The following is a 27,314-nucleotide window of genomic DNA, read 5'->3' on the forward strand; positions in this document are numbered from 1 at the left end:
AAGCTGAGGGACAAGGGATGTTTAATCAAACTTTATTTCTCCAGCTTCAGAAATGAAGAACTCTTTTTATTGCATTTTACCAGCCTGTAGATGACTAATGGAGGCCAATTGCTCTCTATAGCAATAAAGGTAGATTTTTATTTATGACTTTCATGATGGAACTGGGAAATCATAAGACAACGGGGTTTTGGAAGCACTACTATTTCAGAAGAAACGTTTCATGCATATCATCATGGGAATTCCTATTAGGAATTAGCTGCAATATACCTATATCATACTCGCTGTTCAGTAGCTAGTCATTTAAGGGACATGTGCAAAGGTGAACTTTAGATGGAGCAGGACCTCAGGTGACTTTCTAGGGTCTCTCACTAAGGTGAGGTTGTGGAGGGCACGCTCTCCACTGCTTACCGCAGGAGCCACGGGGCGAGGAGGGAGGCTGGGGCAGCTACTCTGGGCCTGTTATTAGGTATTGCAGAAAGTCTCCGTACAGGGCTGTTGTATGGACAGACTGGTCTTTTAAAGACTAATTCATGCTTGCTTCCTCTGTGGGACTGAGAAACACTCTTCATAATGACTTACTCTAAGCTATAGGAGAGAGTAACAGATTTTACTTTGAATTCAGGATAGTTCTTTATCTGTGTTAGTTTTGGACACACATCCTTTCAGCTTGAGAAGATTAGAGACTTTTTTTGGTTGAATGTTTGTATGTCTGGGGCTTTTTGAGTTGCAAAATCCATCTACTAACTCTATGCAATAAAGAAAAAAACCCACCCATTTGATGATGCCACCTAATAGAAAAGCCATACTGAGTTTTGAAAAAAGGCTCATGATTAGGCACAATAATGTCACCAGCCTTGGAAGAATGTGCCTACTCCACTAAATGCTCTGTTCCAGTGAAACACATTTCCTCTGAAACTTGCCAGCGGTAAATCAAATTCAGCAGGTCTTGTCTTACCTCTCAGCTTGATAAGCTTCTGGACGTAGTTTTTGGGTGAACATAAATGTTTTTGAACAAAATTCACAATTAAATGAAACAGACTAAGTAAGAATATCAAAGAAGACTAAGAAAAGTTAGGGACCCAGCTGATACTCAGCTCATATTGCTTTGAAGATCCGAACCTTTGCTTTTATTTTACCAGTGACCACCTTTAGGGTGTAGATATAGGACAGCCTGGTCCTTGAAGTTGCTTCCCCTTTCTGTGTTCATGCCCCATCTCCAGGAATAGCCCCAAGATATTCAATCAAAGAGCAGAAATAACACGGTGTAAAATAACACTACCTTGCTTGTGAATGACAGTTTGCCAACAAACTGACAGATGTTATTTATGTGAATAGCTTTTAGGTGACATTTGCAACCTCCTGAAAGCATCCACGTCCGGTGGCTGACRGCCTGTCACTGGCCTGTCTTGCTCCCTGGTCACACTTCCATCCCCAAGGGGCTGGTGTGGGAGAGCTGGAGACTTGCTCACTGATACTGTTATATCCGTTACATTACATGGCCACACACGTTATCTCTTAGGTTGTACTAACAGAGCCAAAACATCATGCTAGAAAATTTAAAACAATTCAAGAGTGAAGGTGGTTCAAAACACCAATGTCAAACAGCATAGCTACATGGTGGATGTTATCCTCTCCCTACTGACAGTAGGAGGATAGCTGATTAAGAGACATCTGACTGTGAAACAACCAGTTTCATGGGAACTGTGCTCCAAATAATTTATTTCTTATTTGAGATACTTACTCATCACGGTATTTTTACTGCTTTGAGAATCTTTTGAGCTCTGCATGCTGGAGGAATGCTTAGTTTCCATTTTACCATATTTTTTCATCTATCTTTTTCATATTTTTCCATATTTCCCAAAATCATTTGCCACAAAAGAGAATCTTTCTATTTGTCTATTTCATGTGCAAGAAAGTGAGTTAGGTAGGCTAGAATTGTATTCTCTCAAACTGTCTTTGTGGAAATCTGCTGAAGAATTTCTCTTTTATATTTCTGGCTAGTTTTGTTTCAGCTGAAGCTCTTCATTTGGTCCCAGTGTTTTCTGTATTTGTAAAGCAGTTAAATATTTCACAGAGTTTAGCTTAGTCTCATATGTAGACTTACATATGATAGCTAAAAYAGTAAATCAGTAGTGTATTATTCACTCTTGTACCAAGTTTTAAGGATGTGGCCTAGCAAAACTGGAATTTAGAAAAATTACCATTTTGATTAAATATTCATGTCGGTATTGATTAATTATCTGCTTATTTACTTTACATCCCGAACCAAGGATCCTTCCAGAGAGGGAAAATCCTTTGGAAGGACTTGGAAAGAAAAGAAAACTCAGCAAGGCCCATTTGTGCAGTTTTATCCAATTCCGTACCGGGCTGGAGTTTGTTGTTCCCTTCCTTGCAAAAGCAGATGGCACAAGCACACAGATCCTTGAGTTCTCAGAGGACATATTTTGCCATTCTTGAATTCTTGCTGTAATTGTCTTTTCTAGTATTTTCCTTTAAAATGGAGCTCCAGAAGCCTGGAAGAGCTCTGGATCACAAAGGAAGCCCCTGGCTGTAACGGCCACCTGCTGGTTTTCTCAGAGGATGCGACTGAAGTGTTTTCCAGCATCCTGTATTTAGCTGATCACGTTTCTACGCATTAAGTGTTCTGGGGCTAAGAGTTAGCTGGTGCAGCTGAGCTGAAAAAACAAGGTGAAGAAACTAGGAACATGTAAACTCTTAAACAAGAGCTTAAATTTAAGAAATTATTAGTTGTTAGTGAAAGCAGTAGACCATTAGTGACTGAAAATTTGAAAAATGTGTGTGTGTCTTGAGAACACACTAGCTAAGGCTGTATTTAAGGTTTAAACTTTAAACAAGTGCCTGACCCAAGGTTTAACCCTTAAATTACTTCCTATTATGGCTGGAACGCACACAAACACTCCCTTTTTGAGTTTTAGATAACTGCTTAAGGTATATTCAAGTTTATGAGACTTTAACACATGCAAGTTCTATGTGGCTTGATGCTGGAAGATAAAAAGTAACATTCCTTCAGTCATACACACAGTCCTTAGTCTTAAGCACTTAAAAGTGGAGTATGAACATTAGTCAAGTAGATACTGACTGAGATTTGGCACCAAGATATTAGCATACATTTTAAATTAGGTTAAAGTTAGTATGAAGTTTTATTTACACATACAGCTGGGTTAAGAGTAGCACGCATGTCCAAAACCAGTGTATAGTTCTTTTCATAATTTTGAATATTGAAATAATGAAGTTTAAAGTCTCCTTCAAAGATATCCAAGTTTATTACTGAAAAATGCAATATTCAAATGTGTATGATACAATAAGTAGTTGCATTTGTACATGTAAACCTTGATAAAGTAAACAGCATCTCAAAGACAAATTTATGCCAAAAGTGTCTTACAATAGTTAATCAGATCAACATTTTCCTCAGTGAATTCTTTTAATTCTGGGGTACATATCGGGACGTAAAAGTAATCTTAAAACACAAAAGAAAGCGAAAGCTGACAGGCCAGAGGAACTTCTAGCACGTAGTGCATAAAAGTCAATTCTTCCGAAACATTTTGTGGTGATTATTGCAATTTCATTTTAAACATTACTTACAAAGTTTGGATTTATGAATAGAAAAAATAGTTGAAATTTTATTCTAATTCCTTACTTAGAAACCAAGTTGTATTTAAATATTACATAAATTTCAAATATATACACATCTTAAGAAATGTCTTACGATCATGACATTGCAAGTTAGCCAGGACTATCAGAGTAAACATGACTGAAGTAAGTTATTTAGTTAGATTTTACATGAGATTATTTTCAAACACTTGAAATTTCAGTGACACTAATCTAGTTAAAAATTAGAGTAAACAGTTTGGTAGATTTTTTAATACAAAATTCTCGGACATCTATATAGAACACAAAATAAAAAGGTGATTGAATTTTCCTTCATTTTTAACAGAAAACTCACCATGTTCCCAGTGATTAAAATCTCATTAGCTTTAGACTGCATTGGGTTTGATGCTTATTTCTCGTCTATTAGCATCCTAACCACTGATTCATGGCAATAAGAATGCAAACTACAGAGAATGTGTAATACTGTCGAGGTTATGGCAAAAAGGTCGAACAAGGCAATGGAAATAACACAAGGTAATTTTCAGTGCAGTGAGGAGGGAATATACCATTAACATTTCAAGACTAAATCCCAGTCCTGCATTTAAAATGTTCCTGTATAATATGGAATAGCAAAGTGCTTTCCTGCAGTCCCTTGTTGTGCTGTTAGGTTAACTTTGTGCTCTTGTGGTAACATTGTGCTATCTTGACTATGCCAAAATCATGCCAATACAAATTTCTAGTAAATGTGGTTGCTATGTCAACATTAGAGAAGAATTTTCAACACAAGTCTATTCATACAAATGTAAAAATGAAGTCAATCTTAGGATGTTTCAGAGTCTTTAGGATGATACTAGAGTGTGTGTGCATAAGTGTAGGGAATGAGATAAGTAGTACAAAATTTAGTGCTTGGGAAGGTGACCGAAGGGGCAGCTGTGGCACTGGTGGCTGAATGGCACACGCCGACGCACCTTGGGGCTCCTCACCCCCTCCGCCCCGCACAGGCTGACTTGGAAAAAGCACCAGATCGACTAGTAGTTGTATACTTCCTCTGCTTTGGCTGCCCAGCTGGGGCCATCCACAAAAGAGCCTGTATTCAAAGAGTTTTATTCAGGTTTTAGTCAGGCTCTGGAAATAGGACTGTTGGYGAGAAGGCATCGTTCAATACCGGGGGTAAGTGAGAATGAGCCGGGGGAGAAAAGAGCAAGGAGAAGGAAAGCTGCCACCCACCGTGCCTCAGCTCCAGGCCTCCTTTTGCAGAACCAATACAGAGTCGGGGCCAAAGCCCACCGAGATGAACGGGCAGCCTTTGCTTCCTTCCCCTGCTCCTCATGAGCCTCAARACGTTGGCTTCTTACATTTCAGCACAGCAAAATGCTTTGCTAGTATGAGATTGAGTACTGAGAGAGAGAGGGATGTTTTAAAGCTGCTAAATGTTCCATCACAGGAATATAGGCTTGCAAGAGACTTTTTAAAAGTGTCACTGCAATCATTTAAGTCAGACAAACTATGCACTGGAGCTAACAAAGCAATTTATTTAATCTTTCTCAGCACAAAAGTCTGGCTACAATGGAATTTTGTTTGAATTCTAGTGTGCTGTAACATCAAATCAACTTTGTTATGAAAGGATGGCTGTATATTTGTTTCAACCTTTACCTCCCAATGATCAACATTAGTATTTTTTCATGAATAGAAAAATTAAAATGCTTTTGGAAGTACTACTATATTTTAAGTGATCATTGATACCATTATTTTTGTGTCTATCCCTTTTCTACTATAAAAAACTTAATAGAAAATGTGATTGTTTGATCTTCCATTAACTTTATTGCCTTCATATTCAGCTATTTGTATAAAATAAGTTTTATTTATATGATCATTGCCCAGTGAATGTAAAAAAATTTAGTCTGTAATAGTTTTAAGGAAAATTATGGAAGTTGAAAGTTAACTATATAAGAACGGCTATATTTTTTCATTTTATGGACAAGGATCATTTTCAGGTAACCAAAAATGATACGATGCTTCTTAATAACTATATACTAATTACCACCAAATGAACTGGCACAATTCAAAAGATTAATTAATCCCACGGTGCAGTATAACCATTCACAGGCAAATGTTACTGAATCCCAAAGCTCCAGAAATTCTCTCTGGCAGCATCAATAATTGGAATTTGCAATGGAACAAGTCACAGCAAGGAACTTCCAAATGCCCCAAACTTGTAGAACTTGCATTAGATTGATTATCTTAGTGACACATTCAGAATAAAATCTCACTGAATTTCTCAGCCTTCCCCAAATCAAAATTCCCTCTAAGGCTATGTTTCCCAAGATATTTTTCATTCTGCAGAACTCTTCATGAAGGAAACCTTACAAAATTTATGGATTTATGCATTAACCTTTATGTAACTTATTTTTATCAACTCCTTCGGACACTTTTCTTTGAGTCTTCAACAGGGCACAATTAAGCCTAAATGATCCTCAGAACAAAATTTAAGACAAGTTGCTGTCAGAAGAGGGCACAGTAAGAAGCAATGTGTCTGTTTTGTAGTAATGAAGACATGTACTTTAAAGAAATAACACTTATGGCCTATTATCACTATGGAAACTTTAGCCTTGTGGTCATCAATATTAACTTCAATGTTAGTCCCAATTTTCTCTATAAATCCTTTAGCAAAAAGGAGTAGGAAAGAAAAAGAAAAAAATGGCCATGATGCAGTGTGCCTTGTTTTCAAGTCTTATCACGCCAGCAGGATGCCCAACCGCTGTGCTGTGGAAGCAGAGGATACCAAATGGGGAGGCTGTACTCCACCTTCAGGCAATCCTGTTAGCACTCTGTCATGACCACTGGGCTCTTCACACATCTCTCCACATGGAGACAGAGGCTCTCAGCTGTAGGAAGGAACAACTCCTTAGGAGGGCTCATGAAGCCGAACTCTTTGGAGCCATTCCACTTGGATGTACTTTTTCCCTTTTCATTCACCAGAATTCAGAGCACACACATTAGGCACAAATTTAGATGAAAAGTAATTGGAAATGAGATGTGTATAACGTATGTGGTTTTTCCACTATTTTTAAAACAGAGTTTTCTTTTGTCTGAATCAAGACACTGAATTTGGTTAGGAATAATTAAGACATTTTGGATTAATCTTTTGTATTTAAAGATATGTACTTGCTCATGCAGTCTCTCTAAGGGCGCATGCATAGAGCAAAGTTGTCACAGATTAGATCAGCAATGATCTAAAGCATTTTTGCACAATTTGTAGCTTTGTCAGATTTCACAAATGCAGCTTGCATGCACAATCTATTCATACTGGTCATTTTTTTGGAAAGACAATACTTAGAATATGAAAAGATCATTCACCATTCATAAAATACATCATTCCTGAGGACAGTGTGTGCCTTATACTTTAGTAAAATAACGTGCAGTCAATGCAAACACCACGCGAAATGAAGTCTAGCAAAAAGTTTTCTCAGCTGAAGCAAATGGCTAGATAGTGGCAAAACCTTTAGACGTTACTGATATCCTCCAGAAACAAAAGAACACACACAGTAATTCTCCAAAACTTCTTGTGCTTTCCCAGTGCATAAACTGAACAATGCCAGATCTACATACTTGCCTTTGATATACTTTTATATGCTGAAAATCATTAAGAATATATATATTTATTTAAATCCAAAACCATACTCAAATACAAAAAGGTTTTTTTCGTATGTATTGGTAAAGTCCAATTGGGATTTTGCTAACTTTGTATTGACATGTGCTAATATCCACAGCAGAAAGAAGAAAATATAAAATAATTAATCTGTATTTCCCATTTTTGCCTAATTTTATGCTAAATCTTTATACCTTGGGCCAGCCAAGGCATTTTTTCTAAAGAAAACATTAAAAAGAGAGCTCATCTGTGACCTTATGAAAAACTGAAGTACTACTATTATATGGCATAGAAATGGAACCTGTGACACATAGTTAATGCTGTCAAATGGTGCTTGACATTCTACAGCATGAACAGTGAAGAAATAAATTAAACCAAATAATGTGATTATATAAGCACTGGACCAAATGCTTTAATTATTTCTGAAGAGGAATCCTAAGGAACTGAAAATGCAAAACATAACTGGAAGAGAAAAAACAACCTTTCTAAAATACAGCTGAATTCCACCAGCCCCTTGTCATAGAGCTAATGGGCAATACAGCTGAATAGACCATAGCTTCCAGTTTCTTTCTTCCTTTGTGCAATACTATAGATACTCCTACAGTTACTTTTTCTGGTCACAAAGAACTGGAACTAACCAAGAAATCTCTTGAAAACAGTAAAGTGACTAAAGAACTTAAGGTCTGATGCTAGGCCTCCCCCAGACACAATAGATCTTATTCATTCACTTTAATGGGCTCTTGACTCTTAAAATTAATTTTATATGACATAAAAAAAAATTGATTTTCAAATATATGGAAGTGAATACTGAAATCACACTTTTTGGCTCAATATCTTAAGTAAAACTTCAGGTCTTTTCATATCTGTCATCAGTGATTTCCCTGCAGCTTTACCGCTAAAACCGATGCTAACATTTGCATTTGTTACAGTTATGTGCTTTGTTGCATCTTTGTTTTTTAAATTTTTTCTCATCTAATATAAATAAAAAAAATTTTTAAATTGTACAAGAGAAACAGAATGATTGTAACTTTGTTCCCCCACTCTCTTCTCTGCAAGTGAATCCTGCCCACTTGTTTAAATTAAGTGCTTATCTTTTCCCACATTACGAAATGTTATTAATAGACAACTTCATCACCAAAATGTGACTATAACTACAAGCAACACTGCCTTACGCTGTATGCAYATAAAAACTGAAATGCAATTCTTTACGTGTACTTCTACTTTTAGTGATTTTATCCAAAAAGCCCCCCAAAATTGTAAGAAGGCACAAAAATAATAATTAAAAAAAATCTAAAAGTAACCACTGTGTGTGTGTGCATTTACATACAATCTGTATACATATCTGCATGTATCTAATTCCCATGCTTTGACTTATGTAGCCCAATAACAGAAGTGCACATTACTGGAACATCTACTATAACAATAAGAAGAGCATTATTATAAAGTGCTCTGCTTCTCCTTCCCTGAACAAGCAAGTCACAATGTTATAGTGTACATCTGATATATATCTGCATAAGCTTGCATACTCTAAATAGTTATTTGTATATTCAGAATGAAGTCATTTGCACTGTATTAGAATATTTCAAGGTAACACTCTGTGAAGTTATTGAATCATTGCCCAGAGAGACCAGAGAGAACAGTAACACAGTTAGACATCGGCATGCTGCATCAGAGCAGGAAAATGACTGTTCTTTCATTCTGGAGGTGTGAGGAGGTGGCCTTTCTGCATATAAAAGTGAAAAGACAATTCAATAGCCATGTCATTTTCAAATATAGCTGCAAGTGGCATTGCAACATGCTCTCTTAGTGCTGCTCTTTTCTCTCTGAATTTAGAATTTTTGGTTTTCAATTAGAAGGATAAATTGATTAAATTGATGTGCAAATCTTAAACTGCATAGTATATATTAAGCAGCCATATACCCCCTTGTTAGGGTAGGACCACATCCACAATCTCGACAAGAGACTAGGACAAACCTGACAAAACAATAAGCCTGAAAGATCATTGATATCAAGTTATGGCCACAAAGGCAACAATTGCTCTTTTCTTCAGAGGCATTACAGATGCAGCTGAGCAATCAGAAGCTGTAGAAATAGTGGATATCACGTGAGTTGTTTTTAGTCATGCCCTTACTGTATAACTTTACAGGTAATATTTTATTTTCATTAAGCTGTTAGTATCTTCATGAATAGCATGAACACTCATTGCCTTTTCTAAATCAGTGTCCAGATTTTTGATCTGTCTGCACATTCTTCAGTGCCAATCTTGTCCGTGGTGCTCACCACCAGCCAGGGACAGACAGATAAGGCTATTYATGTTCTTCATTGGAAGCATCTATTTTCCAGTTCCCAACCAAAGCCTGCAGCTGTACTGCCCATCAAGAACATATATACACTGTGAATCTCACGCACTCGTGCCAGATGCTGACCTCATTTTGTAACTGCACGCTTCAATTTCCGAACAGTGTTTTTGTTGCAGCATGGTATCAGCTAAGGCCATTCATGGTGATACTGTTTCCCGTTCTTCTTCCGCTCTCTCTGCAAGTGCTCCAATTCAGCCTCATACATCATTTCCTGAACTAAGTATTTCTCTCTCCTCATCCTGTCACACAAGTCTTTGGGCATGTCTGGAATCAGGTAGGCAATGAAAGACTTTATTCCAAAAACAAGGTGCTGAAAAGAAGAACAAAAATAATTACTTCAAAGATGCTTAAGCATTCATTTCTAGGACCAAATTTTAGGGCCTAAAAGTCAATGGCAAAACTGGAACTGAGATTTGATTCAGGACTGAAAAGTGATCTGTATATTTGTGTAAGTATACACAGATATACATGCACATAAATATATACATATATACATATACACGAGCAGTCTACCACGGTATCAGAAAAGGGAAAATGMTGAAGTCTTCTAAAAGTAAAGCTAAGGGTATATCTAGTGATCTAAATTAAGATGTGATTGTAAGATATGCCAGTTTCAATAACAATAGCAAGCATTATGTAGAAGCCGTCTTTGTTAAGAGCTTGTAACCAAAACGTAACCAGATCCCTGGAGAGTAGGTAGGCCACATTCTAAATCGTAATAGCTACGCTTAATGTACACATAAGTTTTATTTCTTCTTTTTCAATAAAATGTGAAAGATTTTGTTGGGAACCAACCTGATATATTAGAAGACTGTAGAGAAAACAAGACTTTGGAGGGACTCAAAAATCTTTGCATACTCTCTCAATACAGTTTGAAGCAGATGAGTGACAAAGGTTTTAGTGGGGAGTATTCAATGTTTTATTTTCTCTCTCAAGTTTAATGAACAAGCACCTAATGATATGGATACTTCCTCATTTATGGGCCCATTGCAAAAAAATCAACTTGGATTTTCAATAGGTAAAAAACCCAAATTTTCCTTTCCGTGACTGACCTCAAATACTATAATGAAAGCCAGCCGTGCTGCCAGTACATGCCAGAACTGCAAAGTGAATTCATATGGAGTTGAACTCCATGGTGGGGCTCTGTAATCTCTATACCTGTAAAACAAAGGAAAAATCCCAGTAAGTTAGCCTGTGCTCAGAATCCTGAACATTGTAAAGAACTCACTAGCCTATCCCAGAGCTGGTTAAAAGAAGAGAAAATGAAAAGAAAGCATATTTCAAGAGGAATTAAACAGAAAAGAAGAAAAACAGTCCACAATACACACATTAAATAAAGCAGTTTATAAGAGGGTGTTTTTTTTGCTTCCAGAAAGCCAGAGCTTTTGCTGTTCCACAGGTGACACCTTGAAGCGTTAAGTTCAAGTGTGTTGACTCTAAATTGATCCTCCTCTTTGATTATAAGCAGTCGAGATTCTCCAGACAAGGTTTGCCTAAATGTGATGCAACTGTAGAACTTAGCCAGTCCAAGCTAAGTCTCAGCATAGAATTAAATCTGAGACCAGAAGAAATGCACTCATGTGATCTTTATTGCAAACACCATACAGAAGTAAATCCATACTTAATGTTTATGCTGAATTTCTTGTATTCACCTTGCATAACTGCCTGGGATACCTGGGCTGAGTTAGATCCAGAACAAAATGTTAATATACATTCTTTAATTAATAGTTCTCATAATGCTAAAAAAAAAAAAAAAAGAAAGAAAGAAATCAGAGTTTTTACCCTCATTTTACAGCTGGGGAAACTTTCAAACAAAATAATTTATAGAGGCCTGAAATATAAGTTTTAGAAGAGGCCAATAAAAAACTAAGAATAGAACACAGATTTCAAATGCCTTAGTATTGCAGCCTTCCATACAACCTTCCCACCTACAACTTCCATTTTGAACAAATTTATACCCCAATGCTTTTACGGGAAGAAATAAAACTACTCTGGGAGTAATTTTGGCGCTGAGACTTTCAATTTAATGTCTATTTTAGAAGAAATGCAAGCATCTAAACATACCGGCAATATCCTGAGTATCCCATCCCAAGCTCACTCAGATCAAATACTGATAAACTGCTGTTGACATATCCTTTTAAGCATCTAAAGGGAAAAGACATAGGATCAAAATTTTCTTCATAAAGTGATCACATAACATAAATCCTGTATGCAAACATATTCTGCTATCACATATCATGAGCATTACTATTTTATTTACTTATCAGGGCAAAAGCATTTCTAAAATTTTAAGCAGAGAAGCAAAGCTTTATTTGAAAGAATCAAATAAAATCTGTTTCAAGGATACACACTATTTTATTCTGAGCACTTTTCATCTTTTGCTTCTTATCTACCAGCAGCTATAAAACAAAATTTCTTGCTTCAAGCAGAGTTCTTCACTGGTGCCTTCTAAAACTACTGAATTTAGAAAGATGGCTAGAGATGCAGACAGAGAACAATTTAACATCCTTGCAGAATCTGCCACCAATCATGCAGCAAATAYGAAAAAATGACAGGTTTTATGAGTCGAATGAAAGGAGAATTTTCACCGACACTAAAACGAACAGTCAATATATACCAAAAAGCTGTCTTACAGGCAACAATCTAGTGATATTAATGAAAGAAATCACACAAATGCATTGAATTATGACTGTAGAAGTGAAATTTTTATCTATTCCTGGCAAACAACAGACACAAAGCCATCTTTTCTTCCTGAAAATCTGTCCCATAATTTAACTAAGTGCCTCTGGAAAGGCAAAGAACATTCAAAAAGAGGTGCATCAGGAATTCTACTATACCTCCTGAACCTTCAGGTTTGCTGTGGTATCTCAAATCACTACTGGAAAAAGTGGGAAGAGAATTATATAGTTCTCTATCAACTAGGCAGTGCACATGAAGCACTAAAATTTTACCGGTATTCTCTCTTTTCATCATTCTTCTTTCCCTTAAATTTTCTCTTCCTGCTCCATCACAAGAAGAGTAAATCTCTATTTTGAATCATTGGAGATGGAGGAATGAGAGAAGGAAGGACAGACCCCTACAGTTTGGTACTACTGGCTTGCTGGACAAGCTTTGATGCTTTGCCTTCACTCTTATCCTTCCTCCTGTGGAATAAAGATGAGTTGCACTTATGAGATGTGCTACAGTAGGTGTAGCATTAGCAAAACGATGCTTCCTCTTCTCAAGGTAACCTTGATTCCCAAATCCAAAACCAAACCAAACCAAAGACACTCCCACACACACACGCCCCCAAATGGGGCACTGGGCTCTGAATGAGAGGGTGCCTATGAATTTTGTAGATACAAAGATTTTTTTAGATCTAAAAGGTCCCAAAGGCAGTGGAAAATGAAAACAGAGCATAGTGGAGCAGTGCAGAGGCTTTAGTAAGTATCTGGAGAGAAGTGCAGGAAACTGGCCTGGTGGTGTGAAGATCGGCAAGATACCTTGATGGAAGCTAAGATGCACTATATAAGAAGCTACACTAAATAGGGTCAAGGCCAATCTTGCGGGAGCTTCGGTACAAGCATTTCTGAAGAGAAACAGATGGAGCAGGTTGAGGATAAATCAGGTTTAGGATACAAGAGGGTTTGGGAGCATTATGTATGTGTGTGGGAGTGTAGGGGGAGAAGAAAGGCCAAAGCTTTTGCAGAAAAGAAGGAAAGCTCATGTAGGAAAAACTTGAAAACTGCTGATTCATATTGCACTTTTATGTAGGCGTTTAGAAGGGGAGTCAAGGTTTTCCACTGATGTAACTGTGGAGCTAACCAGGAAACTCTCCCGAATGGCTGAGCTACTTGCACTTAACATCTGTGAAGTTTTGTACTGATGAAAAAGATAAAATATTGCCGATGAAAGACAATAGCAAAAGCACRCTTCCACTGAAATATGAATTATATATAAAAAATATCTTCGTTACTTTTCTTGTCTGTATCCTTGATCTGTGCAGGGGCCATATTTGTATGCATAGACAAAACGCGGAATGTAATCTGAAGTAATGGCGATAACAAAGGCATTGGTGATGACAGCCAGAACTCCAATTCCTTCCAGAATCCCATACCAGATGCCTAGGAACAAGAGAAATGACAAAAAAGTCCATAAGGTTATATTCCCTTTATAGTTTTCCTTTCTTCTCCTGAGACAGAATTATTGAGTCAAAAAAGCAGATCAAGATTAAGCTATGTCTCAGCATTCCTGCCACCACAAGCTCCACCTGAATGGAAGTCTTATAGTAAGGTACACCTTGTTAAGAAGAAATAGCTAAGCAATAAAAGTATAAACAAAATCTTTAATTATAAAGGCCAAATACAAACTTTTGGACTGAGATTTATTTTTATTTCATTTAGTTCAATTTAAAACCAAAAGTGAATTTAGTCCTCACATTTCATGGAATCTCAATTTTGAAATTCTATTGATTTTGGATAGCATTTTAGGTCTTGAGTTCAGCAAATCAGAAGCCTAAAAGAAGAGCCTAAAATAACACTTAAGTATCTGAATGAATGGCTTATTTTTCAAAATTCTTATGTTCCCTTATTAGAAACAGAAAGGAATTTTGAAAAGAAGTCCTCTTAGATAAGCAACCCAGTGTGCTTTTGCTGCTTAATAAGACAGTGATTATTGATATCTGTAGGTTGCATATCAATTGTGTTCTTGAAAGATGAAATATTTCAAGTATTAAGCTGCATCACAGAAGAAAAAACAAAGAGGTGGTACCTGATTGTGATAGTCATTAGGTTCTCTCACCTATATCTGTTGCTCTTGCAGGCATAGGTCTCCGCCACTGAGTGACAAATTTGTATGCATCTAACCTTATTTCTATGATATTGTTAAGCAATGCCAGGAGAGGTGCCAGTGGGAAGGCAGCAACAAAGATGGTGGTAAAGCCAAACTGTAAAACTAGAAAAAAAGTTCTATAGTTAGAAATTGGAAATGTAATAGATCTTTTAAAGTAAAAGTTTCTTCCATTATTTTTTTAAGAACACTGATCTGTTTCTGAATTTGCTCACCCATCTCTAAGTATTCATCCATTAAGCCATGGAGATTCATAGGCTGCAGATTCCAATCTTTTTCCCACTGAGGTAGAGAAATTTTATGTTCCATTAATTGCCCTCCTCTCTTCATTTTGCGTCGTGACCACCAATTCTGTAGTAACCTGTATTAGATAAACACAGCATTATTGACTGTACTTGCTCAGTAATTTACAGTATTTGCTGGTACTGTTGTATACAATATTTAAAATATTGTATAAAACAAAATTTTATGAAGTGATTCCAAAATTTTATGAAGTGGTTCCAGAAGTTCTGATTTTTGCATTATGTGCAAAATATATATATAATTGTGTATTTAATGTAGCATGCTAGACATTGTACCAGTGAGTTTTTCAGAATATGGAAAGTCTCACAGACTACTTTTGTAGGATTTACCTGCGTGCCTAAATTAAAAAAAAAAAAARGGGGAAAGAATCCTGCATCCTGAGTGCATTAAAAAATAAATAAGGCTTTATTTATAGTGGGTGTAATCCTACAAAAGAGAAACCAAATAAGTGGATCTCTCTAAGGACTCTAAGATACTAGAATATATTAATCTATTTTCTTTGAACGAACATAAAGATGCTCTACGAAATATTTTTCTCCTGAAACAGGACACGGCATCTAACAAGGTGTTGCTGAAGCTGCAAATATTTAAGAATATTTATTATGAAGGTGTGCAGAGATGCTTTCACATAGTAGTTACAAATATTAACAAAGTAATAGTTGCACAGATTAAAGTGTTATATGAATGAAAAATATGAACCAGTATTGGCACAGGAGGAGGTTCAAGTCTATCATTTGGTTTCTAGACATTACTAAAAAGGGACTGATGATGGGAAATATTTTTTTATTACTATTTTTATTAACAGGCTGCTATTTCTTCTCAAGCTAGTTTAGTGTTTAACTTTTCATCTGTCTTGTTACTGAAAGGTAAGTTGCAAACAACGGTTTTGTCAAAACAAAACACTGCTTTCTGTAAAGGAACATAACGGACTGACAAGCACGTTTGAAAATAAATTCCAGACAGAGTTAAGATATTGCTGGGCTGAGAAGACAAGGAAGCCCGATGCTTCAGGGAGCTTTTTTCTTTTCAGAACTTCACATCTCACAGCAATGCAGTGCGCTGCCCATCATCTGCAGGATGATTGCACATTGTGAACATAATTTTCTCTGACTGAGACTTTGATTAAATTAAAATTTGATGAGCAACCTTTTGCTTTTACTGAAAAGATATTCTTCCAGTTTCCAAAAGAACTGTAAGACTCTTAGCCCTATTACTCTCTTCAGTAGCTAAACAGCTCTGTTTATATTATGGAAAGCTAAATCACAATAAACAATGTAAATGGTAACATACCCTGAGAAGCTTTATTTCTGAGCAGCACCTAATGCTTCCCTTGGGAATAAATTTACAGCACCACATTATGTGAGGGTGAGATGGAAAAAGAGAAAACATTCTCCAAATGTGTTCTTTTTGAAATAGTAATTTTGGCAAGACTGGACTATTTATATTCTCTTTATTTTTCTCACAGTATGTAGGGGAAGAGTGTAGACCCAGTTATGTATTTCACAACTGCATTTTTAGGTCTCAGAGCAAGTATTGAACTTGTGTAAACACTAGTAACAAGTCTCCCCCCACCTGCTTAAGGGAAGTTAAAAATATACTTTGAGGAATAAGTTTTGAGTGATAGCACAAGCCATGTAAACCTGAATCTGCTAAAGAATCCCATTTTAAGTGCTTATGAACRTGTATTTCCCCACATAGATATTGCAGCTGCACACTAAGTCTTCATCAGTTTAGATAATGAATTTCARTTAAAGGCCATATTCTACCCTCAAACAAACAAAAAATTTTCCTTTTCACTGAACCACACTGATATGTGATCATTGCTTGTAAAACAAATATTAACAACTGAACTTACGGATAGCCTAGTTCCATGAAGTTGTTCCACATTTGTTTTAAAACCATAATAACTCCCATTTGCAAACACAGATCTATCAAGCAGCCACTAGGATGACACTAAAACAAATGGAAAAAGATTGGTTGCTAAAATCAGAGAATTCCTTTTATTTTTATTTGTTCACAGGGTGAATGGAAAATACTCAACTATGGATGATAAAAAACACAGTTCTCCCTACAGGAATACTAAGAGAAAATTAACAACAGAAATATTAACACAGACTTTAATGGAACACTCTGAAGGCATTTCATTTCTTGGAGAACTGGATGTGTTATCCGGTTTGCGGACAGACATATGTGATAGACCTATCGTAAATGATAAAGTCTGTTTCATTTAGGCCAATCAATATGCATTCATTTCAAAAGACTGGGGTAATATTTTATTTGTAATATCCTAGGTCCGAACAGAGACTTAGCAGTGGAATCTCTGCTACCAGTATCTTAACCATACAAATTTCCAAAACAATGTTTGTTAAATTAAGTAATATATATTAGCATTTTTAGTAATTACAGAAACTTTTTTAGACCAAGAGACTACAAAGTTGTGGTATTTTACTCTGTGGTTACCAAGGCTCTACTGAGATCAGAGACAATGACAGCAAGCTACTGATACCAAGAGAAGTGCACACACATTACAAGCTGAAATTTGAAATATATATATTTTTTTCCTTTTAAATCAGTATTTTCACACTGGCACAAACTTAAGAAGCTGGCAAGGAAAACTGATGGCGCTACATGTATGTCTTCCATCCAAAAGTTCCACATACTCTGGAGGTACCAACAATTTAGGACTCAAATGCTGCCAGAGAGGTAAGGGAGTATCACAGTTTGCTTTTCACAAAGAGAGAGGCAGAAAGAACTGAATGTCTCATTTGGAGTCACTCAGCACAGCTGAGAACACAGGAGGAAAAACACATCTCCAGTTTTCTGTCTTCTGCTATGAATAAAAGTTTATTCTTCCCTGCACTTAAATAGAATAATAAATCTTTCAAACTGGACATAATTCACGTCTTTCAGCCATTCCACAGTTTCCTTTATACTCATGGAAATTTTGCAGGAACACAAAATGGGATTTTTTACCTCTTCCAGTCTCCATCTGTTAAAAAGCTTGTTGTACTTTCCTGGGCGGCCTGCAAATCTGGAAAATAAGATTTCTGTTTCTCAGTGGACATTCCAAGATCACCCTGTATCAGTAGAGTTATTTTACAACATCCACTGAGCAAACTCATGAAGTACAAACAGATTAAATCCCATGGGTTTAAATCTGATATCTGTAGGATACAGTTGTTTCAGAATGCAAAACAGTAAAGAGACCATCATTCTGCAAGTGATCCTGAGTTTTTATTATGTCCAGAACTGAAAGCCTAGCTGCAGGAATTTTAGATATTAGATAACCAAGATGTCTAATCTACTTCTGAGAAGTCACACCATTGCAGCTGGAAGGAATCTACTGCACAGGGATCAGCTCACACAAGTGAAGTTTGTATTGGATTGCATCGTGATATAAAAGCATAAAATCAGTTCCAAACTCATCATAAATAAACTCTTCCTATAGACCTAACAGACTCTTGTGAAATGAGTCTGTGAAATGAACCGAATCAAAATTCTTAATGATCTCGGTGAAAATTATACATGAGGAAGAAAAAAAATACGAGACAGGATACTGTGTCTACTAGACACAGGATATAGCAAGATACAAAGGAAGTTTAGAAACTCTATGGCAAATACATTGCTGGATATAACAAGCAGATATTACCAGTCTTTACTAGAAATTTTCTTCTTTAAAAGATCTGGAACCAAAATTAAATTATAAAGCTTTACAGATTCCACTTTGAAATATAGTGTATGTTCTGCAGGAATGATCAGTCTGATCATAAAGAAACTGAAGTGAAGCTGAAGTGAGGTTAGACCTGTCCAATATCTCATACTCTGAGCTAATGATACATACAGAAATTGGATTCAGAATTCCTGCCTTCTACTTTTGTATCAAACCTGCCAGACAACAGGAAATCTTACCAAATGGGATTAACTGAGAAAAATGAATAAAGCTTATTACTTCAAGGTTAAATACAGATCCACATTAGGAAGTGCCTTTATTTTCAAAAGTTCTGAATTCTCATAAATGCTTTTTGCTTTAGTATGAAAGTTAAGTATACAGACCCTCATAAAAAGCAGACTTTTTACTGTCTAGTTTCATAAATAAAGATTTCAAGAATTCAATCTTCACATAGAGTTGAAAATAATAATTTTGTGTTGTTAATCATCTCCAGAAACTGTCACATCTATATCTTACATTTCAGAACTTCAACATATTTTCTTCAAACCTATAAAATTATGGGTCCTGTGTAAGTTTTCCTTAACAGCAGTTAGCAAATGACAACTTACCTGCCAAGGAAAAAAGCAATATAAAATATAGAGCTGTTCAAGTTGACAAACTGGAAGAGGAACATTTTCAAGGCAAAGCTGTTTTCCCATTCAGATTCTGTTCGAGGGTGCTCTATGGAATGACACAGTATGTATTACATACACAAAAATGAAATCAAATTACGTCTAACTCTGCTCATAGATCAATCAGCACTAACAAAACAAGGGATGGGTTGAAGTCATGATAACCCATCAGGCAAATTTTTTTTTTCTCAAAGTACTCAGTCTGCTGGTCACAAAACTCCTGTCCAGCTCAGGCTAGCTTGGTTCTACGTGAAAACTAAAGATACAAGCCCTGAGTTACAGAATGCCCCAGAATTTTGAGGGAAATTCCTGTTTTCATTTTGAAAAATCTAAATTCAGTATGAATCTTTAATTTTAAGTCTAGAGACATCTTGATTTTTTTTTCACAGTTACACAAAAGCACTTGGCATCAGCAGAGCAATGGACAGGGGCAGAGCAGGAAAGCAGAGGGAAAGGAGAACAGACAATAGTCAGTTGGTTTCTCACCCAAACATCTCACTTCCTAAACATTTCCATAAGACCACTACTTCATCCTCAAGACCTCCTCTGTGATAAAGCCTGTGAAGCGTTAGACAATTTATAATGGAATGCAGAAAGGATGGAGATCTTTCTTCTTCTTTTTTTTTTTTTGTATGGAAATGTAGAAATGTGCATTAGAACTACAAATATTCCMTGTCAGCCTTCACATCCTTGGACATTTTTCCTTATGGTTTTTAGGACATGATTTGTTTTTACGGGTAAAAATTGTTAAAATTAACATTTTTTGGCAAAAATTTCAAATTGCTTTGGTTGATGAATCAAATTTGGAATACAGTACATTGATAAATGTTTCAAAGCACATGTATGACTCAGAGGTCTAAATAGCCTTAATTTTTCAATTAAAATTTATACTACTTATTGCTTTGGTATAAAGGTAAAGCCTGCTTTGAAATAAACTGGGATATGAATTTACAGTACACGAGCTCTCCGTGTGGACACTGTTATTTCTCAAAATTWAACATGATGTCCTTTTGTTTGAAGACCAATATGTGAGGAAGTGAGTGAACTACATAGCTCATACAGCTGATGTTCCATTATGTTTAAGTCAAGAGGCTTTTTTATGTTCTGCTGGAAAATCAGCTCTTATATGTAAATGAAATCATTATTTTCTCTTTTATTCCCTGGTCTGAGACAATATACTGAAAAGGTTTAGTTAAGTAGCAATAAAAAGCAGTGTGATCTGTCAAAAATTATGTTACAATATGATGTTATGATATGATATTTTAATAATTTGAATAAGTTGACTATACATTCTGGATTTTTTGTAACCTGTTCATTTGCCTGCTATCTGAAATATCTCTATAAAGTTTTGAACATGTTATTTAATGTATGGTCATCAATCCTTTAACCAGAAGAGGGAGCTGTTAAATTTAAAAAGTGAGCTTGCTTTTAAACTATGACAAAATCAACTGCATATTTTGACTTGGGTTAAAAGAGAACATGTAAGAAGATGTGCTGAAAGATAACATATTCACATAGTAGGAGATCTTAAATGCTGTTTTGATTTTCTTGTTTTATTTATATAATTTAGAAAGCTATACCTCTATGACTGAATCACAACTAGAAGCTTTATTATAAATTTTTAAATGTGGCAGAATTAGAGCTACTTGAAAATTTATGACTTATTATTTTTATCTTTGAAGATGTAATTTTACCTTAACACAATTTTTCCATGGGAAAGTGCTAATTAAAAAAATAAAAATTAAAAAGCATTTGGGAAGAATCAGAAATTTCTGTATTAGTATTTTAAGAAGAATATGCTTTGATTTTGTTCTGTTATAACCTGTCATTTTTTTTCAATTGATACTATTAAACACGTAAAATGGTGTAGAAGTATTATAATGAATTCCTTCCTTTTGCATTATTTCTTTCATTCAATCATCATAACATTTTTTCTTTGATATTTCTCACTTAATTAGGAAAATGCCAGTATCTTACTATGCATATCTGAAGCTTTCAAAAACCTATTTTATGGAAATATGAAGGTATATGCCACAACCAATGAGGTTATATGCCAGTAGTAAAGACCTACATACCTAAATCTGTCAGGAGATAGGCAACCTTTTCATATACCTAAAACAGAAAAAAGAGATGGTGTAAGTATAGCAAATATTGTCTGTTGTGATGTCAAATGTAGAATGAAAACTAGAATTAAAAGTGTAAGTATTCTGTTGTCCTACAGCATCAAGTTAACTGGACAGAGAAGGGAAGGCAATATCTTAGCTGTGGATACATAGTTTCCAATGAAAATTTCATTGAACCACTTTTGTCTCCTTTCTCTTTACCCATAAAAATGTATGCACGTATATACATACACACACACACAAACACAAATTATGTATGTATATATATAAATATAAATCAAGAGCCAGTAAATCAAGAGATGGGCTCAAACATCAACAATTTTCTTAATGAGCAGTTAGATGCTTATTCTCTACCATTAGGAACAAATCTATGTGATCTTAAAGTAGGGGAAAGCCTTTACCATGAATCTTTCCTTTGCATAAATGTGCATACTGAAGAGGGTATCAGTCTTCTACTGAAAACTTCCTTATTTGTCGATTTATTAATTATCTCCAGTCTTTATTTTAAATGACAGTTTAGCCCAAGGTAATTAATTCTGAAAACACAAATATTTCCTCGAATATTTACTGTTAATAGCAAGTTACTTTCAATAGCTTTCATGTGCTTGTTTTCTGGAAAGTACTTTTTACGACTTAGAATTGTCATGTAATAACAGCAGTAAATACATGGCAGTCTGTTTTGAAGAATGCTTTCCTATTGCAACAAGTACACAAACTCCTTAGAAGAAACAACAACCATTGCTTTGCTGTGCTATTATTCCTTTTTACCTATTTGTGCCTGTATTGTAATAGAAAAATGATAAATTCTACTGCAGCTGAAGGAATAGAATTTATACCAATGCACATTGTGCTATCATAGCAGATGTTTAAACACATTGTATTACCTGAGAGAAAAGCTTAAACTGAAATCATATATCACAGTGCTTCTGACTGTGTAACACTGATATCAGAGCTGCATTGTAAATAAGAAAGGGGAGAATTCAGAAGTCATCATTTTAAAAAAAAGGAGTAAATTCTCAGCCAGGAAGAAAATAATTTGGTTCCATTTTGAGAAGAGACTTACTGTAACAGGTAATGTCAAAAAACAAAAATGCAAATGTAGAAACCAGTATTCTGTACTACTGTGACTTGATCACATAGTCAAAGATGTGTAGTGACAAATTAGGCAGGCAGTTGGAAAAAAAAACATTGACAAATATAATATCAGGAGGAAGAAACCCTGAAATAGTAGGGTTGGGCACAGCTATATGAATAAGCAAGAATGTGTATTTCAGAGATACAGTAAGCTTGSCAGTTTGTAAAAATCATTCTTTTGAATTAATCCCTTCTTTTAAAAAAATCAAAAACTTACCACATTGAGTGACATGATGATCATAAAATTGATACAGACTCCAGTGCCAGATGTTGCAAACTGCCAATACTTTTTGATGAAATACCACTTGAAAGATGCAAATTGTTCCATCGCTACCAGACGATATACTACAACTGCAAATACTGCAGTGAGTACCAGTGAAATCTAGAGATAAGTGTTTATGGAGCAGAGAAATTAGAACAAAGTAAACCATATCTGAAATATTTTCCACTGAATCAATAGATTAAAAAGTATTTATTTTATAGATTCCTATTCACTTCAGTGAGCAGACTCTTTCAGAGAAGTAAAATACTAGACTGATGAATTAAAATGTCTCTTTACTGTACTTTCACAACACAACTACACTACACTTTTTGAAAGAAAAAACTCCATAAACAAGCAGTAAACTTGATCTGATCAGTTCTGCCTATGCTGTTATATAAATTCATTAATCTTAAGGAATGTACTCATGATTTATATTAATATTTATATCAGAATAACATTAACGTCCTTAATAATTCCAATATTATTAAACAATACCATGAAGAATATTCCTGAGACAGACACCATCAGTCGACTGAGCTTATCAGGGAAAGGCTGAAAAGGTTCAGGTTTTCCTGTGATCGGATTTACTCTTTCTACTTGGGAATATTTAGCTTCAAACTGTGGGCGCAGTTCTTCCTGGAATAACACGGAAGATTCCATTTATGTTGCAATTATTTCACTGAGGTATCAAACAACCAGACATACATATGATATAACGCTAATAAATTTATATTGATAAAAATTCTTTCTTAAAATCCTCCAACCCAAATATCCAAACAACTTGCTCTTGTGAAAATCCCTGGAAATAGCTCCAGATCCCCTCAAAGAACAGAAACAGTACAAGGCAGTGCAGTACAAGCTTTCCCCATTATGTGAGGGTATTAAAAAGATCATGGGACATAATGCTGATTTAAACACTATTTCTCCGCAGAAATTGATAAGAAAACTATAAAACTAATGCCAGTTATGATGGCGTTTTTTTGTGATATGAAATCATTTATTAAGAGCTGCTAGCTATTATCTACAAGTCTGTCAAAACCTCTAAAAGAATAATGACAAAGTTTGTATTGACAGAGACTGCATTTGAATCACCAATATAGCTAAATTATATTACATCTATATTCACTACTGATTTACGGAGTAAAGTAATGAAATCATTTGACCATTGCTGATACTGATAACAGAGTGTTACAGGTTAAGTTATGACTCTGGGAGTGACCTAAAATCTAGGCTCTGTCCCTTCACTTGTCCTAGTCCCACACCTAGGCGGGATGAGGAACCTCTGTACAGGAGACTGGGGAAGTGAAAGCTTTGYAGGTATCTGTGCTGACATCAATAGTTACTAACCTCTGTAGGTGCACTATTTTGCTTTTGGCTTAGTTTTCTTCCAAAGTTACTTGTGGGATCTTTGTACAGAAGTGGGGCTAAATCAAGCTGCCTGTTCATCCAGAGAGTCCCATTAAGGCTTTAATATTCTTCCCCTTTTCCCCAGCATATATCGATGTCTGTTTTAGGGCACTATTCATTCCACAGGGCTTGAAACCTTGAAATGGCTGGGCTTGCTAGAGTGGGGCAGAACTTAAAACTTTGAATTGCCTTTTAAAGGAGTCACCTCCTTGTTATGACTCCATCTCATCACAGTTTTTTAAATACGGACGCTCATATTTTTATTTCTATTTAAGAATCCATTGTAAGCAAGCAAAAGTAATTCCCACTCTTTTTTTTTAAAGGATACTTTTAATAAATGCAGAATTATATTGCATTTGTATCTCTAGTTACAGAATACACAAGTATTCTTGTATATTYTCAAGTATACCTGTGTATTCTGCAACTAGAGTTATAAATGCAAATATAATCTGAATAGCAAATTCAGATTACTGGCATACAATATGTATCAGTAGTTACACTTATATCATGCTGATTGCAAGATTTCCAAATTTACTTCTGTTTTGTCTTACCTCTTCATCTTCCCAGTCTATTAGGTCCCAGTCATAGGTTAATACAGCTCTCCGTCTTTTCCAAAACTCTAGAAATACTGTAGCTGTGGAAATGATAAACTACATTTTAGTTACAGAAAAGAAAGAAAATAAGTCCTTGAAGATTTCAAAAAAATTAACAATATGTAAATTGATAATTGTCCTTAGCCATTTTCCAGCTGTTTTCCCACAGAATCTGAAAACTATAACTCTAGGGTAATCACTGTTAAAACTGGAACACTATTTCACAATATTTATCTAAGAATCATTTTTGTTGCTATCTGCTATACCTGTACAGAAATAGGTACCTGTCCACATGAGGCAYTGCCATCCCTTTTGGATCATTATTTTGCTTTTGATTTTATTCAAACTATATTATTATGATTTAAAATCTTTCTCTGGAGAAACAAGGATATGAATATACAATGACATTTATTAATGAAGAACTAGATTCTGACCTCATTTAAACCAGTTCGAATCAGGACAACCTTGCTTTTTTCCCTGCTATACCAGCTTTATACTGGTGTAGCTTAGCTACCAAAACACATATTTAAACAATTATTTCTGATCTATGTGTGAGATCATAATCAGATCCTTTGTGTACTTGGTATTTTTGGTAGGTCCTATAAAATTAATTGCAATAAATAAGCAATGGTAAGTTACTGCAAGTTCCATTTCCCCAAGATTGCAAGTTTCTTTTCCCTGGAAAATGAAAACACTAATATCAAACAGGGACTGAGAAAATTTGCTTGGTTCTGGTAGGTCAACTGCTCAGAAGGAGGATTTCTAACTGAAACTGAATAGGAAGGTCTAACATTCCTACCTTTTACTTTATTGTTATATTATGTACAATATATATTATTTTAATAGCTATATATATTATATTATCTATATAAATATCATTATTATACTATAGATATATCTGTATGATGTATTAAAGCACAATAACTAGAAGTTAGCAGAAGTTCATCCTACAGCTACTCATAAGTGATGGATGGCTGAATGAAAGGCAATGGAAACTAAGGAAGAAGCCTAGTTATCAGAAATCAAACAATGAACTTTAAATCCCACTGACTTAAAACACCTGAGTCAGAGAAACTGAAACCAAGAAACTGAGTAAGTGGCATTTTTTCCCCAGTATCATTACTAGAAGCACGAATCAAACCTGAAGAAAAAGATGAGGAAGGATAAACTACTGAAGTACATGCAACTTTTCAGGATCGGGAAGTGTTTTAGCTTGTGTAAATATCAGTTGAAATTTGAGTAATAAAGAGACAAGCTGTGGTCTCGCAGGAATGCTAGACTGTGACTTAAGGGACAAATGACATATCTTCAGTCAAATATACACTAATCTTAGAATGCTGTTCATTTCATCCTGTCTTTACACTCAGCTTTGGAATAGGTTGCTTACTTATTTGTCTGTAAGTTACTGTTTTTAGGCTCTGGTATAACATGAATAATTAACAAACATAATGTCTTCTATGGTGCTTATGTCCATGGAACACTTTCTGCTGCAACGATAAAGAAAATCATCCATGTAGATTAACCAGCTGAGGCCTAATAGCTAACTATACCTGCCAACTAAAGAGCTTTCATCTTTTACAGCCTCACCTGATCTCAATAAATGCCGCAATACTCTCACACAGTAGTCATCATCATTACAGAATTCATGGTAATTATGCTGTGATAAAAGGCTATTGAGAAAGTAGAGTCAAAAGCTAAAAGTATAAAAGAGGAACCCTGAAAAAAACAATTCACAAAGAACTTCTCTTGTGCCAATTTCCAGTTAAAATGTCAGCAGAAAATCATCAGAATTTTGAAATTCAAATATCTGGCCAGTTCTACAGAAAGGTCTGGATCTTTCCCAGGCTGCCTTCATTTTACTCCATTACTCTACTAATCCCAACAGTCAGATTTCCTTGCAATCAAGCGCCTCCAATCACAGTTGCTAGGTATTTCTTACTGACTCATCTCTTATCCAGAATTCTCAGCCCTGAAAATGCAAAGCCTTGACTTTTATCAATGACCTCTGTACGAAAACAAGACATACAATGGATGAATAATCTAACCATTTGAACTGCAAGGCAACAGCATTCACATTCAAACACTTCTCTCATACGGGAGAGCATCTTTGTGCCTAATTCTGCTGTTCAGGAGTTTGGGATAATTTAGAAGGTCAAACACAAGCCTCTAGCTTCCTAAGGAAGATATTCTCTAGTGCTTCTCCTGCTTTTCAAGGCACACATTGCTTCCATTTTACAGCTCTTACTGTAGTTCTGAATTTTAAATCCCCCTTTCTTTTTGTACAGCATTTTGGTAGAGGCCCACTCAGGGATATATCATTCAGTGCTTTGCAACAGAGTTTAAAAGTTTCTCTCAATTCTTATTTAAGTTACCTTATGTTTATTGCCCTTAGTCTGCCTTACTGATGAGGAACCAAAACCTTTAGGTATGTGCTTTACACAGTTCTTAATCTTTCAGAAGACAAATAGGATGATGGCTAGTGGTTAAGAAAGACAGGAAAGATTGGTTGTGTTTTGATACAATCTTAAGTATAACAAAAGTTTGACACTGCCAAGGGAAAAAATGATGAATGACTGCTGTTAAATGCTGTGAATGGGAATGAGTAGAGAAAGAAAAAAACAAACCAAAAACCCCACAGAACCCAAGACTACCATGTCAGCCCATCTCTTTCGAGTGTCTTGTAAGAGCCACTGTGTCCAAATGAAT

At 35.5% G+C, this 27,314-nt stretch overlaps 1 protein-coding gene across 4 annotated transcripts in view; it reads right to left on the reverse strand.

Moving 5' to 3' along the window:
- Positions 1–3,271: 3,271 nt before the first annotated feature.
- Positions 3,272–27,314, reverse strand: part of ANO3 (anoctamin 3) — a 226,587-nt gene continuing 202,544 nt past the window's right edge. For all 4 annotated transcript variants that reach the window (XM_026073101.1, XM_026073100.1, XM_026073102.1 and 1 more), the window contains 13 exons: positions 24,567–24,649; positions 23,104–23,244; positions 22,564–22,728; positions 21,165–21,201; positions 19,027–19,138; positions 17,722–17,779; positions 16,604–16,701; positions 14,661–14,806; positions 14,398–14,550; positions 13,574–13,721; positions 11,683–11,763; positions 10,671–10,776; positions 3,272–9,928 (listed from right to left, as the gene is read on the reverse strand). In XM_026073101.1, coding sequence (XP_025928886.1) covers positions 9,746–9,928; positions 10,671–10,776; positions 11,683–11,763; positions 13,574–13,721; positions 14,398–14,550; positions 14,661–14,806; positions 16,604–16,701; positions 17,722–17,779; positions 19,027–19,138; positions 21,165–21,201; positions 22,564–22,728; positions 23,104–23,244; positions 24,567–24,649 — 1,511 coding nt within the window. In that variant the 3' untranslated portion in view covers positions 3,272–9,745. The remainder of the gene's footprint in view (positions 9,929–10,670; positions 10,777–11,682; positions 11,764–13,573; positions 13,722–14,397; positions 14,551–14,660; positions 14,807–16,603; positions 16,702–17,721; positions 17,780–19,026; positions 19,139–21,164; positions 21,202–22,563; positions 22,729–23,103; positions 23,245–24,566; positions 24,650–27,314) is intronic.

Source organism: Apteryx rowi, unplaced genomic scaffold (assembly GCF_003343035.1).
Source record: "Apteryx rowi isolate R43461 unplaced genomic scaffold, aptRow1 scaffold_360, whole genome shotgun sequence".
Classification (NCBI taxonomy): domain Eukaryota; kingdom Metazoa; phylum Chordata; class Aves; order Apterygiformes; family Apterygidae; genus Apteryx; species Apteryx rowi.